This window comes from Scyliorhinus canicula, chromosome 4, assembly GCF_902713615.1.
Source record: "Scyliorhinus canicula chromosome 4, sScyCan1.1, whole genome shotgun sequence".
Lineage (NCBI taxonomy): Eukaryota > Metazoa > Chordata > Chondrichthyes > Carcharhiniformes > Scyliorhinidae > Scyliorhinus > Scyliorhinus canicula.
In genome coordinates this window covers 97,451,932-97,468,132 of record NC_052149.1, presented here as the reverse complement: position 1 = coordinate 97,468,132, position 16,201 = coordinate 97,451,932, and the positions used below count along the sequence as shown (strand labels likewise).

At 50.7% G+C, this 16,201-nt stretch overlaps 1 protein-coding gene and 1 long non-coding RNA gene across 2 annotated transcripts in view; one reads left to right on the top strand and one right to left on the bottom strand.

The window, feature by feature from the left end:
- Window positions 1-16,201, bottom strand: part of kcnt2 (potassium channel, subfamily T, member 2) — a 1,159,267-nt gene that overhangs the window by 507,530 nt on the left and 635,536 nt on the right. Inside the window, exon 17 of the mRNA XM_038794878.1 lies at window positions 15,377-15,485. Coding sequence (XP_038650806.1) covers window positions 15,377-15,485 — 109 coding nt within the window. The remainder of the gene's footprint in view (window positions 1-15,376; window positions 15,486-16,201) is intronic.
- Window positions 1-16,201, top strand: part of LOC119964831 — a 78,912-nt gene that overhangs the window by 16,138 nt on the left and 46,573 nt on the right. The window lies entirely within an intron of this gene.

Sequence of the window (16,201 nt, the reverse complement as noted above, 5' to 3'; positions counted from 1 at the left end):
GCTGCCGAAATGGCTGCAGCTCGGTGAGCACACACGTTTATACTCCGCCTACTGGGCGGAGCCAGCAGGCAGGGATCTACCCCCGTACCTGTAGTACAGGAGCCTTACCGTATTACCTCTCATACATATTATACAAACAGTGGTGACTATCACAGAAACACATAGAAGAAGCAGCAGGCCACGAATGATAAGAAAGATAGATGACACTTAAGTTAGCAACCGGGTGTAGCAGAGGGTAGATAGTAAAGTAGATAATAAAGACACACATGTTGTAAACAGTCACCATTAAGCACTTTTGCATTGAGGAGACTTCCAGTGGTGGCATGTAGGAGAAGGGAATGGGCTGGATGGCCCCATCAGGATACTTGGTTTCTTTGGTCCTTTTCACCCATTTTCTCGGGTATTTTGGTGGTCAAACTTGGCCCATCGAAAGGCTTAGTGAGCCTGTCGATGAAATAATGTTGTAATTGGAAATCTTTCGACAGATTTGGGCAGTCTGCATGGCTCACCGGGAGGGAAGATGGCGGATTCAACTCCAGCGGGTGCGGCCGTTACTATCACGGCAGATATACTGACGGGGATACTGGCCTCACAGATTGATAAACAGTTCGGGAAGCATTTTTAGAAACAAGGGCAGGTAATGATGGAAACCCTCAAAAATTCGATTGAAGAGGTGCTTGGTCCGATTTGAGAGAAGGTGGAAAAAACCTTGGAGGCTGTGAAGGAGCACGGAACATTGTTAAAGGGAGTGGAAGGAACTTTGTCACGGCACAGCGATCAAATAACCTCATTGGTGGCTCAGATCTCACTGGTGGAGGAGAGAAAGAAGATCCTGAGGGCGAGGTGGGTGATCTGGAGCACAGGTCGAGGAGACAAACCTCAAAATCTTGGGGTTGCCGAGGGGATATGGGCCTGAATGCCACTGAGTATTTTTTGCAGATGTTCAGGAAGCTTGGGGGCAGAGGGTGGAGGACAAATATCCGGGGCAGCACTGTAGCATAGTGGTTAGCACTATGGCTTCATAGATCCAGGGTCTCAAGGTCGATTCCTTGCTTGGGTCACTGTCTGTGCGGAGTCTGCACATTCTCCCTGTGACTGCGTGCATTTCCTCCGGGTGCTCTGGTTTCGTCCCACAGTCCTAAGATGTGCAGGTTAGGTGGATTGGCCACAATAAATTGCCCTCAGTGTCCAAAAAACATTAGGTGGGGTTGCTGGGTTACAGGGATAGGTTGGAAGTGTGGGTTTAAATGGGGTGCTCTTTCCAAGGGTCGGTGAAAACTCGATGGGCCAAATGGCCTCCTTCTGCACTGTAAGTTCTGTTTCTATGATCCCCTTCAGAGTTGGACAGGGCCCACCGAACTCTCCGGCAGACGCCCCGGGCGAACGGGCCACCAAGGGCAGTGGTTGTAAGACTTCACAGTTTATGAGAGAAGAGAAGGAGAGGGTTCTGAAGTGGGTCAAAGAGAATCGAGACACAAAATGGGAAGGGACGCCATCCGGATATATCAAGACGTCGGATTGGAGCTGGCGAAGAGGCGGGCAGCCTTTAATAAGGAGAAGGTAGCGCTTCATCAGAGAAGAGTGGGGTTCGAGATGGTGTATCCAGCGAGGCAGAGAGTCACCTAATGGCCGAATGACCCCTACTTCGATACGTCGGAGGCGGCAGAGACCTTTGTTGAAGAACATGGTCTTGGACTCAGTCAGATAGGTTCCATGGAGACTTTTATTGTTGTTGATGGGATAGGTTTGTTTGGGATTTCTTGTGTACTGTATATATGTTGTTATTCAGGATTTACATATGCTGTATGGAGGGGGATTGGGGTCCAATGTGGGTAGGGGGCAATGATTAAGGTAATGGGAACAGTAATACATGGTCCCTTGTGGGATTTTAAGCATTGTAGCGGTGTTGTTTTTGTTTTACATCCATAACGGGGACAGGCTAGGGAGCTTCTTTTCTCTTTGTTCCTCAATATTCACCCAGGGTAGGTGCTTCCTCGCTAGCAGAAAGGTTTTAGCTAGTGAATGGGAGTGCGGTGGGGGGAGGGGCTGCAGCCTGTTCGATCTGTTTACACGTTGTTCAATGAGCTAAGCTTGTTTCTTTGGTGGGGTGGGGTGATGAGAAGGGAGCATTTTTCTCTGGGAGGTGAGCACAAAGCCGAGAGACTAGTACAATAGAGGCTTTATTGCTGAACGATGTTGTCCCTCCATCTGCAACAGTAGACTAAGGGTCTGAGCAGCTCTCATACATTTATACATAAGCTCCCTGTGGGCGGAGCTAGCCGGCAGGGGCTGACCGGAGGAACCTGTATTACAGGTACAGGCATACATCCCCCTACTGCAGTACACATAACTACAGTGGTTATCTCACCACATTCACCCCCTGTAAAAAATGAGTCCGGCGGGGTGACATGTAACAGTAATACAAAGGATGCTATTTACAAGAGGGTCCAACAAGGAAAATCAAGAGTCCATCCGGTTAGCAGGTTACAGGTTGAGCCGAATCGGTGGTCGGACGTTCCGCTGTGATCGGCGTAGCTGTGGTGGTGACGTCGGCACAGGCGGTGATGGCCCCGATGGTGCAGGTGCTGGCGGTGTTGGTGCTGGCTGCTGGCGGGATGACTCCGAGAGCAAGCCAAAATCTTCCGTGTCCTCCAGGGTGGGCAGGGGGATGAGGGATGGACCTGATGGAGACGAATAGGGGGGCGCTGGGGTTGGCGCAGGAAGGGGTGTGGGCATGGGATCGGCACCTGAGGGAGCCAGGTCCCGGAGCGAGACTGTGTCCTGGCGGCCGTCGGGAACTCCACGTAGGCATACTGAGGGTTGGCGTGGAGAAGGCGTACATTGTCCACCAGGGGTTCCGCCTTGTGGTGCCGTACATGCCTACGGAGAAGGACTGGGCCCGGAGTCGTGAGCCAAGTCGGGAGCGACACTCCGGATGTGGACTTCCTAGGGAAGGCAAAAACACGTTCATGGGGTGTACTGTTAGTTGCGGTGCACAGTAGTGATCGAATGGAATGGAGCGCGTCAGGGAGGACCTGCTGCCAGCGAGCGGCTGGGAGGTTCCTGGACCGTAGGGCCAGCTGGATGGCCCTCCATACCGTCCCGTTCTCCCTCTCTACCTGCCCGTTACCCCGGGGGTTGTAGCTGGTCGTCCTGCTGGAGGCGATACCCCTGCTGAGCAGGAATTGACGCAGCTCATCGCTCATGAATGAGGATCCCCTGTCACTGTGGATATAGTCGGGGAAACCGAACAGGGCGAAAATGGAATCCAGGGCCTTGATGACGGTGGCAGACGTCATATCTGGGCATGGGATGGCAAAGGGGAACCTAGAAAATTCATCGACCACACTAAGGATGTAGGTGTTGCGGTCGGTGGAGGGAAGGGACCCTTTGAAGTCCACACTGAGTCGTTCAAAGGGGCGGGATGCTTTCACCAGGCGCGCGCGATCTGGCCGGTAGAAGTGCAGCTTGCACTCCGCACAGATCTGGCAGTCTCTGGTGACTGTCCGTACTTCCTCGACGGAGTAGGGCAGATTGCGGGCTTTGATCAGATGGTACAAGCGAGTGACCCCCGGATGACAAAGGCTGTCGTGCAAGGCACGGAGCTGGTTCGCTTGTGCACTGGCACATGTACCTCGGGAGAGGGCGTCTGGGGGCTCGTTGAGCTTGCCGGGGCAATACAAGATCTCGTAGTTAAAGGTGGAGAGCTCGATTCTCCACCGCAAGATTTTGTCATTCTTGATCTTGCCCCGCTGCGTGTTGTTGAACATGAAGGCTACCGACCGTTGGTCAGTGAGGAGAGTGAATCTCCTGCCGGCCAGGTAATGCCTCCAGTGCCGCACCGCTTCAACGATTGCCTGGGCTTCCTTTTCGACAGAGGAATGCCGAATTTCGGAGGCGTGGAGGGTGCGTGAAAAGAATGCCACGGGTCTGCCGGCCTGATTCAGCGTGGCGGCAAGGGCGACATCTGAAGCGTCGCTCTCTACTTGGAAAGGCAGAGTCTCGTCTACGGCGTGCATCCCCGCCCTGGCTATGTCATGTCGAATGCAGGCGAAGGCCTGTTGTGCCTTGGCCGAGAGGGGAAAATGTGTGGACTGGATAAGTGGCCGGGCCTTGTCTGCGTATTGCGGGACCCACTGGGCGTAATAAGAGAAAAACCCAAGGCAGCGTTTGAGGGCCTTGGGGCAGTGGGGAATTGGGAGCTCCATGAGGGGGCGCATGCGGTCGGGATCGGGTCCAAGTAGTCCGTTTTGGACTACGTAGCCCAGGATGGCTAAGCGGTCTGTGCGGAACACGCATTTCTCCTTGTTGTACGTGAGATTAAGGAGAGATGCGGTGTGGAGGAATTTATAAAGGTTGGCATCATGGTCCTGCTGGTCATGGCCGCAGGTGGTGACATTGTCGAGGTACGGGAAGGTGGCCTGCAATCCGTACAGGTCAACCATTCGGTCCATTTCTCGCTGAAAGACCGAGACCCCATTCGTAACGCCGAAGGGAACCCTCAGAAATTGGTACAGACGACCGTCCGCCTCGAAGGCAGTGTAGGGACGGTCCGATTTACGGATAGGGAGCTGGTGGTAGGCGGATTTCAGGTCAATAGTAGAGAAGACCCGGTACTGTGCAATCTGATTGACCATATCAGAAATGCCGGGGAGGGGGTACGCGTCGAGCTGCGTGTACCAGTTGATGGTCTGGCTGTAGTCCACGACCATCCTGTGCTTCTCCCCGGTCTTAACCACTACCACCTGGGCTCTCCAAGGGCTGTTGCTGGCCTCGATGATACCCTCCCGAAGCAGCCGCTGGACTTCGGACCTGATGAAGGCCTTGTCCTGGGTGCTGTACCGTCTGCTCCTGGTGGCGACGGGCTTGCAATCCACAGTCAGATTAGCAAAGAGGGAGGGGGGCTCGACCTTGAGGGTCGCGAGGCCGCAAACGGTGAGGGGAGGTAGGGGTCCACCGAATTTGAGGGTGAGGCTCTGGAGATTGCACTGGAAATCCAGGCCTAGTAAGAGTGAAGTGCAGAGGTCGGGGAGAATGTACAGACGGAAACGGTTGAATTCCACACCCTGTACAGTGAGTTTAACCAGGCAGAAACCCCGGATCGGGACAGAGTGGGAACCGGAGGCAAGGGAGATCTGCCGGTCGGTGGGATGGATCGCAAGGGAATAGCGCCTTACCGTGTCCGGGTGGACGAAGCTCTCGGTGCTCCCGGAGTCGATGAGGCAGGAGGTCACATGGCCGTTGACCAGCACCGATGTAGAAGAGGGTGCCAGGTTGCGAGGACGGGACTGGTCGAGCGTAACGGAGGCGAGCAGTGGTTGGTCGGCGGTTGAGTCAGATGAGTCCGACGAGGAGCGGTAGCGACCCGTGTCCCGTGATGGCGGCCCCTGGAGACGAGATGGCGGCATCCGCAGTACCTGTGGGTAAAATGGCGGCGTCCATGGAGCGCACGTTATGGGGTCGGAACAAAATGGCGGCGCCCATGGAACGCACATGGCTGTGGTGGATGAAGATGGCGGCGCCCATTGGGCGCACGTGGCGGGGGCGGCAAAAGATGGCGGCGCCCACTGATCGCACATGGGGTCGGGGGAAGCGGACGGCGGGGCCCATTGAGGGAGCGGCTGAGGCGTGGGGACCGGCGGCGCGATAGCGGCGACCGTCCGGGACTGACACACCGCTGCAAAGTGGCCTTTCTTGCCACAAGCTTTGCAGGTCGCTGTGCGGGCCGGGCAGCGTTGGCGAGGGTGCTTCTGTTGGCCGCAGAAGTAACAGTGGGGACCCCCAGGGGGTGCGGTGCGGCGGGCAGCGCAGGCATAGTGCGCGGGGACGGCTGCTGGGGGGGCCGTTTGCGGGGTCCATGAGGGGTAGGACGGATGGGCCTGGGGAGCCGTTTGCGGGGTCCACGAGGGGTAGGACGGGTGGGCCGAGTGGCTAGCGGAGTAAGTGTGCGCACTACGGGAGGCGGCCGTCATGGAGAGCGCCAGGGCCTTTGCGGCCGCGAGGTCGGGGGCGACCCCTTCCAGCAGTCGTTGCCGGATGGGGTCCGATGCAATGCCTGTAACGAAGGCATCGCGCATGAGTAAATCAGAATGTTCCGTGGCTGTGAGGGCCCGGCAGTCGCAGTCTCGTACCAGAGGTATAAGGGCCCTCCAGAAGTCCTCAATCGACTCACCCGGCTGCTGGACGCGAGTAGAAAGTTGATGCCTCGCAAACAGGGTGTTCGCCGATGGTGCATAGTTCTCCTTGAGCAGTTCCATAGCTGCGGTGTAGTCGGTCGCATCTCGAATGAGCGGAAAGACGCTGGAGCTAAGTCTGGAGTACAGGAGTTGCTTTTTCTGAGCCTCCGTCGGGGGAGGGTCTGCTGAAGAGATGTAGGCCTCGAAGACTGCGAGCCAGTGATCAAAGTCTTTTCTGGCGCGAGGTCCCAGGTTCGATTCCCGGCTGGGGAACTGTCTGTGTGGAGTCTGCACGTCCTCCCCCTGTGTGCGTGGGTTTCCTCCGGGTGCTCCGGTTTCCTCCCACAGTCCAAAGATGTGCGGGTTAGGTGGATTGGCCATGCTAAATTGCCCGTAGTGTCCTAATAAAAGTAAGGTTAAGGGGGGGTTGTTGGGTTACGGGTATAGGGTGGATACGTGGGTTTGAGTAGGGTGATCATGGCTCGGCACAACATTGAGGGCCGAAGGGCCTGTTCTGTGCTGTACTGTTCTACGTTCTATGAATGCGATCCAGCTGCAGACGGTCAGGCTTGACTCTGATGTCCATGGTGACTGGGAAATCGTACAGCAATAAATTGTGATGCTAACAATTATACTCAAAGCCGAGAGACTACTACAATAGAGGCTTTATTGCTGTACGATGTTGTCCCTCCATCTGCAACAGTAGACTAAGGGTCTGAGCAGCTCTCATACATTTATACATAAGCTCCCTGTGGGCGGAGCTAGCCGGCAGGGGCTGACCGGAGGAACCTGTATTACAGGTACAGGCATACATCCCCTTACTGCAGTACACATAACTACAGTGGTTATCTCACCACAGGAGGTGAGCATGGACTCATACGGGGAGGGTGGTTGTGGGGAGGGGGCTGGGTTGGGGGAGGGTTAGTTCTCTTACGGTGACTAGGGTTTTTTATTTGTCTCACCCTTTGAGTAGCTATCTTGGTGGGCCTTAGGGTTAGGTATTTGGTGCAGGTGTGGGATAAAGCTTCAGGGTGGAAATGGTGACTCTGGGTTGTGGGGGGAGGGTGAGAGAACCCTGATCAGGCTGGTCACATAGAATGTACAAGATTTGGTGGGCCCGTTGAAGAGGGCAAGAGTGTTCTCTCACCTGAAGAATTTAAGGGCCGATGTGCTGCATTTGCAGGAGACCCATTTGCAGATGAGGGGCCAGTCCAGACTCTGGAGGGGGTGGGTGAGCCAGCTATTTCATTTGGGTTTCAACAGTAGAGCCTGGGGGAGGTGGCAATTTTAGTTACCGAGCGGGTTTGCTTTGTAATGGGCAAGGTAGTGACAGACCTGGGCGGCAGATATGTGATTGTTACTGGGCCATTAGCGGGTAAGTTGGTGGTATTAGTAAATGTATATACCCCAAACTGGGATGATGTAGCATTTATTTGTTTTTTAAATATACTTCATTTCAAACCTCCTCGACAAAACATCTTATTGCAACATTAAACCAGAGTACATCCAGTTTGTTCAATTTTCCTCTCTTTAATCCCCCACCCCCACGCTGAACAAGTCCTCAAACAATGACAGAAACAGCCTTGAACATACTACAAACCTCTCCTCCGATTCCCTGGGGCAAACATAATTAAGAGGCTGGTTTAGCTCACTGGGCTAAATCGCTGGCTTTTAAAGCAGACCAAGCAGGCCAGCAGCACGGTTCGATTCCCGTACCAGCCTCCCCGGACAGGCGCCGGAATGTGGCGACTAGCGGCTTTTCACAGTAACTTCATTGAATCCAACTCGTGACAATAAGCGATTTTCATTTCATTTCAATTTTCTCCAGCCAAAGGAACTCATATAAGTCCCCTCTCACAACTCTCGCACACATCCATCACTCCTGGGAAGAAACCCATTCTTCCAGGCCCTGTGCACCATTTTGAATTGTAAGAAGTCTTACAACACCAGGTTAAAGTCCAACAGGTTTATTTGGAATCACTAGCTTTCAGAAACAGCCTCCACCATACTCCACCATCCGAAAGCTAGTGATTGCAAATAAACCTGTTGGACTTTAACTTGGTGTTGTAAGACTTCTTACTGTGCCCACCCCAGTCCAACGCCAGCATCTCCACACCATTTTGAATTTTTAAAGTTTCATCCTTGCGCAGGAGGAGGTTGAGTTGGCCTGGAACATTACTTCATTCCAAACCCCCATCCCATCTCCATCCACAACTCCTCCTCCCACTTTCACTTAATCCCTTTCACGAAGGCCGCTCCTTTCTCCCCCAACCACCCAGGTATATCCCCAATCATTCCATAATGTATACTCCAGGGTAGACTTTGTTGATGGGTAGATCGCTTCTTCCTGGGATGAGGAAAGCAGAATACAGTAGTCCCCCGTTATAACGCGGGTGTTGCATCCAAGCCGCGGATATCCACGATGGGGGTTTTAAATTTATTAAAAAATCTATGCATGCGCTTCCCATTGTGAGTCTACAGGGGGCGGGGGGAGAGGTCAGACCCCCGTAGACTCACAATGGGAAGCGCATGCATAGATTTTTAAATAAATGTAAAACCCCCATCGTGGATCTAATTAAAACAAGCTCTCTGATTGCCACAGAATGAGGCTGGGAGTTATTCCAGAGGGAAACCCACAGAAACTTACCAGGAACTCTGGTGGGTTTCACCAAACTGGAGGAAAGGATAAGCCCCCCTGCCGTATATCGCGAACCGCGGTATTGCGGAGCGCGGTATAACGGGGGACTACTGTATTCGGCTATAATCATTTCAAACTATGCTCCGCAGTTGGTGGTCTTGGTTTTGGAGGCGGGCCCTGTCCAAGATCCAGTAGAGAGGTTGGATGTGGAGCTGCTGGCAGATATGGGGTTTTCTGTGCGCATTTTTAAGGCTATAGATGAGGTATGTAAGGTTCAATGGGAATGGGTCTCCCTCTCCCTCCACACTGTGGGAGGCCCGGGAAGTGGTTATCAGAGGGGATATTATATCATACAAGGCACCCATGGATAGGTTGGTAAGAGAAGAGTTCCAGAAGCTAGTGGACAATATTCTGGAGGTAGACCACAAGCATTTGAGTGACCCTATCTGGAGATCCTGGCAAATAGGAAGAAACTGCAAACGCAATTTGATCTGTTGTCTATGGGAAAGGCGGTGCACCAGCTGCAGCGTTCAAGGGGGGTTATTTATGAATATGGGGAGAAGGCCAGCAGCCTCCTGGCTCACCAGCTGAGGCAGCAGGCGGCCTATCGGGAGATCATTCAGGTCAAGGACTCAAGCGGCAGGCTGGATCCATCCCAGATAGCGTTAACGGTATGATTGAGGCTTTTTAGAAGAAACTTTGTAGGTCAGAGCTGCCAATGGGGGTTCAGATATGTTGGTATGTTGTGGTGGGGGAGGAAGAGCGTGAAGTTGGAGGCACCACCTAAGGAAGTCTTAGCAGCTGTAGGGCGGATTCAAACAGGTAAGGCCTCAGGGCCAGATGAGTTTCCGGTGGAGTTTTATATGAAATTTGCCAGCCAGTTGGACCCATTGCTGGTGGACATGTTTAAAGGCTCTCTGACCGGGGTCTCCATTCTGGTGACACTAGTGCGGGCACGATTTCCCTTCTATTGAAAAAAGGTAAGAATCCAATGGAATTTGGTTGATACCTTCCTATTTTGTTGGCAAATGTTGATGCCAAGTTATTTATAAGGTGCTAGTGATGAGATTGGAGCCATATCTCCCTGGAGTGATAGGTGGAGATCAGACAGGATTTGTTAACGACAGATATATATCCGCCGACTGTTAAAATTAGTTCTATCCACTTCTACGCGGCCTGATCCAGAGGTGGTTGTGCCTTTGGATGCCGAAAATGCATTTGACAGGATGGAGTGGAAGCACCAGTTTACAGTTTTGGCGATGTTTCGTCTTGGATCAAAGTTTGTTTCGTGGATACCTCTACTATACAATGCCCCCTTGGCTAGCATGTATACCAACACTTTGAGTTCAGGGTACTTTCAATTGGGCATGGGAATAAAACAGGAGTGTCGGATGCCTCCTCTCCTATTTGTATTAGCGACTGAGCCTCTGGCTATGGCTTTGAGGGCTTCGGGAAAGTGGAAGGAGATAATTAGGGGAGGGGTGGAGCATAGAGTGTCCCTGTATGCCAACAACTTGCTCCTTTATGTGGCAGACCCAGTTCCCTCTATGGGTGAGACAATGGAGCTACTAAAGAGATGGAAAAGAGGAATACTTTCCAGTGAACCTCCTGGGAAGAAGAGCCAATCCAGGGAGTGCATCAATTTTGCCTTGCCAGATCAAGCTTCAGGTATCTGGATGCCCAGGTCATCTGGGATTAGGCTTAACTACATAAATTGTACTAAGGCAGTCTGGTGAACAAGGCAAGTTGGATATGCAAAGGTGGTACAACCTTCCCAATGACGATATTGCTGGGATATGTAGGTGGCCAGATGGGTGGGCTGGGTGGGTAGCCTCATGAGCAGTAGCCCTCAGAGCATTTGCAGGGTTCTGTAAGCAGTCAGCAGTCTCACCAGCCAGGAGCCTGTAAGATGCAGCTGAAGGGTGGGTTGGCTTTAAATTAATTAATAGCAACAAAGTGGGTCTCAGCCTGATCCCAAGGGGGACACCGCAAATCCACAAACTTGCCACTAATTAGTTTCCCGCTACTCCCTGAGGTTCAGGCTTACACACCGCAGCAAGTTTGAAACGTTTGCTTTTCTCCTTGTTCCTCCTCAAAGACCATGGTGCCTGGGCCCCAGTTGTAAATACTTGCACCTAATCATTACCCATGTGTCTCTCAGCTGTGAGGGGTGGAGCATAATGGTGGGGGCAGGGGTGGTATAGGGGAGGTGGAGAATCAGTTCTATCGGAAACAAAAACTTTTATCCTTTTACACTTTATATTATTTTTCTTTCTACCGCTCTTTCCCCTCTGTGTCTGTCTGTCTCGTGTGTGTGTATAGAGGATGAGGCGAGTTAAAGAGGGGGTTTAAGTATTAGATAATAGTTAAGCAGTTGTACTTGCTGCCTATTGAATTATAGTTATTGTTGTTAATAAAAATTGTGTTTAAATTTACAAACCTGGTGACTGTAGTTATTGGGAAGCCAAAGACCAAAGACCAAAAGGGGTCATGAAATGTCCTTGGTATACAGGATTAAGGAGAATCCCAAGGCATTTTATACGTATATTAGAAACAAGAGGGTAGCTAGAGAAAGAGTTGGTCCACTCAAGGACAAAGGGGAAAAATTATGTGCAGAACCACAGGGAGTAGGTGAGGTCCTCAATGAGTATTTTGCATCGGTATTCACAAAGGAGAAGGGTACGCTGATTACTGGTGTCTCAGAGGGATGTGGAAACACTTAAGAACGAGTCGTTATTACGAAGGAGGAAGTGTTAAGTTTGTTAAAAAGCATTCAGGTAGACAAGTTCTCAGGGCCAGATGGTATCTATCCCAGATTACTGAGGTAGACAAGAGATGAAATAGCTGGGCCTCTGACAGAAATCTTTGTGACCTCATTGGCCACAGGCGAGATCCCAGAGGATTGGAGGATAGCCAATGTTGTACCGTTATTTAAGAAGGGTTGCAAGGATAATCCGGGTAATTATAGGCCAGTGAGCTTGACGTTAGTGATAGTGAAATTGTTGGAAAAGATTAACAGAGATAGTGGGTGGGATGCTCCGCCCCCGCTGCGCCACATTTCTGCCTCACCACGCCGGCAGGATGCTCCGTTACGCCGGCCGGTCAATGGGGTTTCCCATTGTGTGGCAGCCCCACGCCATCGGGAAACCCCCGGGTGCTGGCAAAATGGAGCATCCCTCCGGCAGACAATCTCGGCCAGGATCTATGCACATTTAGAAGTGAATGGTCTTATTTGCGACAGGCAGCATGGTTTTGTACGAGGGACGTCATGTCTCACTAATTTGATTGAATTTTTTGAGACGGTGACAAAAATAATTGATGAGGGAAGGGTTGTGGATGTTGTCTAAATGGACTTTAGTGAAACATTTGATAAGGTCCCTCACGGCAGGCTGGTGCAAAAGATTAGATCACATGAGGTCAGGGGTGAACTAGCTGGATGGATCCAGAACTGGCTTGGCCATAGAAGAGAGAGTAGCAGTGGAAGAGTGTTTTTCCGAATGGAGGTCTGTAATTAGTGGTGTTCCACAGGAATCAGTACAGGGATCTCTGCTCTTTGTGATATATATAAATGACTTGGAAGAAAACGTAGAGGGTCTGATTAACAAGTTTGCGGATGATACTAAGATTGCAGGAGTTGTGGATAGTGATGAAGATTGTCAGAGAATACAGCAGGTTATAGATTGGGCAGAGAAATGGCAGATAGAATTTAACCCGGCCAAATGTGAGGTGATGCATTTTGGTAGATCCAATTCAGATGGGAGCTATAAAATAAATGGCAGAACCATCAGGAGCATAGTGACACAGCGAGATCTGGGCGTGCAGGTCCATAGATCCTTAAAAGTGGCAGTACAGGTGGAAATGGTGGTAAAGAAAGCATATGGCATTCTTGCCTTCATAGGACGGGGTATCGAGTATAAAAGCTCAGAAATTATGTTACAATTATATAGAACGTTGGTTAGGCCACATTTGGAATACTGTGTCCAATTCTGATCACTGCACTACTAGAAGGACGTGGAGGCTTTGGAGAGAGTACAGAAAACGTTTACCAGGATGTTGCCTGAAATGGAGGGTATTAGCTATGAAGAGAGATTGAATAAACGGGGATTATTCTCCCTAGAGAGACCTGATAGAAGTTTATAAAATTATTAGGGGTATAGATAGGGTGAACAGTTGGAGGCTTTTCCCAGGGCATAAATCACAATTACAAGGGGCACAAGTTCAAGGTGAGTGGGGAAAGGTTCAGTGGATATGTGCTGGGGAAGTTATTTTACACAGAGGGCTGTGGTGGTCTGGAATGCACTGCCAAGTGAGATGGTTGAGGCAGATATGTTAGCGACCGTTAAGACATATCTGGATAGGCACATGAACAAACGGGGTACAGAAGGATATCGGTTGGTCTAGATAGGACACGTAATCGGGGCAGGCTTGGAGGGCTGAAGTGCCTGTTCCTGTGCTGTATTGTTCTTTGTTCTTTGACTTCGGGTCTTTTCTAAGAATTAATTGTTCATTTCAATTGCGTTGCAACTCTGGGTTCAGTGAGGCTAGAATTGACCGCGCACGAGCCCTGTGTGTCATAACATAAAACACAGGCAATAAAAAGCAAATACATTCTGTCTGTGGCTAGAGACTCAGGTTTGTGATGTAAACTACGCAATACCTGATCCAGAGATTAAACTAGAAATACTGAGCCAAGGCTGATGGGACTTGGAGGGTTAGAAACTAACAAATACAAAAGGCGATAAAAAGTTAAAGACATCACCATAAAGATCTGTCTTTTAAAATCTACGAAACTGAATTTATATTGACGTAGATCAGACTATACTGAAAAGTACATTTAAGTGCAGTGAGTATTTTTATGTAGTCCTATACAACACATTCCCTGGACCATTTATATATTTGAATTAGTTGTCAGCTGTGGCTCAATTAGTAGCACTTTCAATTCTGAGACAGAAGATTGTGGGCTGGATTCTCCGACTGCGTCTATGACTGTAGGACCTGTCTGGAAAGTCAGACCCGCCCCCGTAGCGATCGTCCGCCCGGTGAGGGGCTAGCAACTGTGTAAAGCTTCTGGCTTTACCTGCCGACACAGCCACAAAATGGCCGGGTCCATGGCCATGCATTCGCATGCCGGTGGCCTGAGGCAGCTGTGCCATACAGCATGGCGCAGGACACGTGTGGACCTGCCCTTCCAAAAACTGCCCGCATGTAACCCCACTCACCACCCCCAGATCACTCTCACCAGCCCCCTCAGCCCCCGCTGAAGCCCCCCCCCCATACAGCGGAATGGCTCCCCATGACTGTGCTGGTGCTGGACACAGTCCGCAAAAGTCTGAAAGTTGTGAGGACACGCACCCCACGCTGTCGAGGACTCGACTCATCGTGGGTGGAGCATCGGGGAAGGCCTCAGGTGATGTCCTGAGGCTGTCCTAATGGTGTGCGCCATACTCCTCGAGTACGCTGTTTTTGAAGGGGCGGACTATCGCAAGAACGGCACCGCCCTGATTCCAGCGTAAAAGTGGATTCTCCGGCCGATCGGCGAATGTGAATTCGGCGTCTGCGATCGGAGAATCCAGCCCTGTGTAATTGAGTCACACACTAGCCCCCGAGTATAAAACTCAAAGCTGACCCTCCAGTCCCTTACAGAGGGGGAGCTGCAATCTCATTATCCGGCCCACCCGCAATGCTCCACCTCCTATTAACCGAGTTCCCGATGGCACGGGCCACGTGTGGTCTCAACAGTCGTGTGATTGGCGTGGTGGCTGCGGAGAGAGGGAGAGGGCGTACGGACAGTGCCAACACCGCCATACTTCTGACAGTCGTGCCGCTGGCCTGGGGTGGGGGGGGGGGGGGGGGGGGGGGGGGGCTTCTGCCAGGGCTGTGGGGAGTATTGGGGGATGGCAAGGAGATGGATTGGGGTGGACAGGTACGCGGTCCGGCATAATCAGCGCCATCTTTTCAGGCATGATTGGTGCGTGTGTGGGGCGTAAGCGTATGCGCAGTTGCAGCTTGTCAGCCCTGCGCATGTCTCGCATGGACCCGACTATTCTCCCACCATTTTACGCGTATTCCTCGGGTGTTTCACGCGGCACCTGAGCCAGTCCCTCACCGGTAGCGGAATCAGTGCGTCCGATTTTTCTGTCGTGGAACTCCACGGATCCTCTGTTGGCGTCAGCACTTCGATGCAGGAAGGGAGAATCCAGTCTTATATAAATGCAAATCTGTCTACTTGTTTACTGCTAACAAATCCGAATGAGATGCATGACCACTTAATCTATTTAGAAGCTGTTGGATAAGGAAGGGAAAGTAACAAGAGCGCTAGGAGTATGTCTTGCTGCTTTAATAGTTCCAAGGAATGTCTACCAAAATATTTAAGCACCACTTAATTTAGTGCTCATTTAAAAGATGACACCATTGACAATTCAACACTCACTCAGTGGTGCACCTAAATTATGTACTCAGGTCTGAATGCAAGACTTAGGTTAAATGATATAAACCTTGTGAAAATGCAGTAATTTCAATTTGGGGAAACAAAAAGGCAATAATAAAAAAAAATAACACTTACTGTCCCCTGGAAGTATGAACAAGCAGAGTAATCAGTGTTGACGTGGCTGGACAGATGCAATTTAAGGCCAGCAAGGCATATTTGAATTCTTCTTCACATACAACGTGATCTAAACAAAAACACACGTATAGATAACTAAAGTGATGCATCTAAAACGCTGTGAATATGTATTTTAACATATTATTTAACTACCTACAAATTATATTAAAGATGCGAGTAAACACCAAATTTCACACCTCAGTAATTTCCTCTTTACTGCAAGATGAATACAGTACTGATGTGTAAACAGAGATTTACCCAAGTGATCTCATTACTGATTGCACTGAAACGATAAAAGTGAAATCCCCAGTCGCCAGCTGTTTTGCCAGCAAACTGCAGAGCTCAGACTATAACGTAAATATGGGGAAAAGGAGGGGGTGGTGATTCTAACTCTAGTTACTTGGCAGAACCTGGACAGGCAAGAGTAAAACAAGCAAGTTATTTGCCAACCCTGAAGTCACTTGGGTTCTACTAGGACCAGTTTTTACACTGACATGGGCAACTACTGCACTCTTCTGAAATTGTGGGGTCTTTTTCAAAATGCAAATCATGGCCCTAACGATACTATTAGGCCTTGACTAAAATTGTACTTGCAGCCAAACAGGGAAGTCCTCCCTGCCAGAGAGAATAAAGTTGCCCAAACGGCTTACGTATCTTGTAATAATAATAATAATCGCTTATTATCACAAGTAGGCTTCAATGAAGTTACTGTGAAAAGCCCTTAGTCGCCACATTCCAACACCTATTCGGGGAGGCTGGATCAGGAATTGAACCCACGCTGCTGGT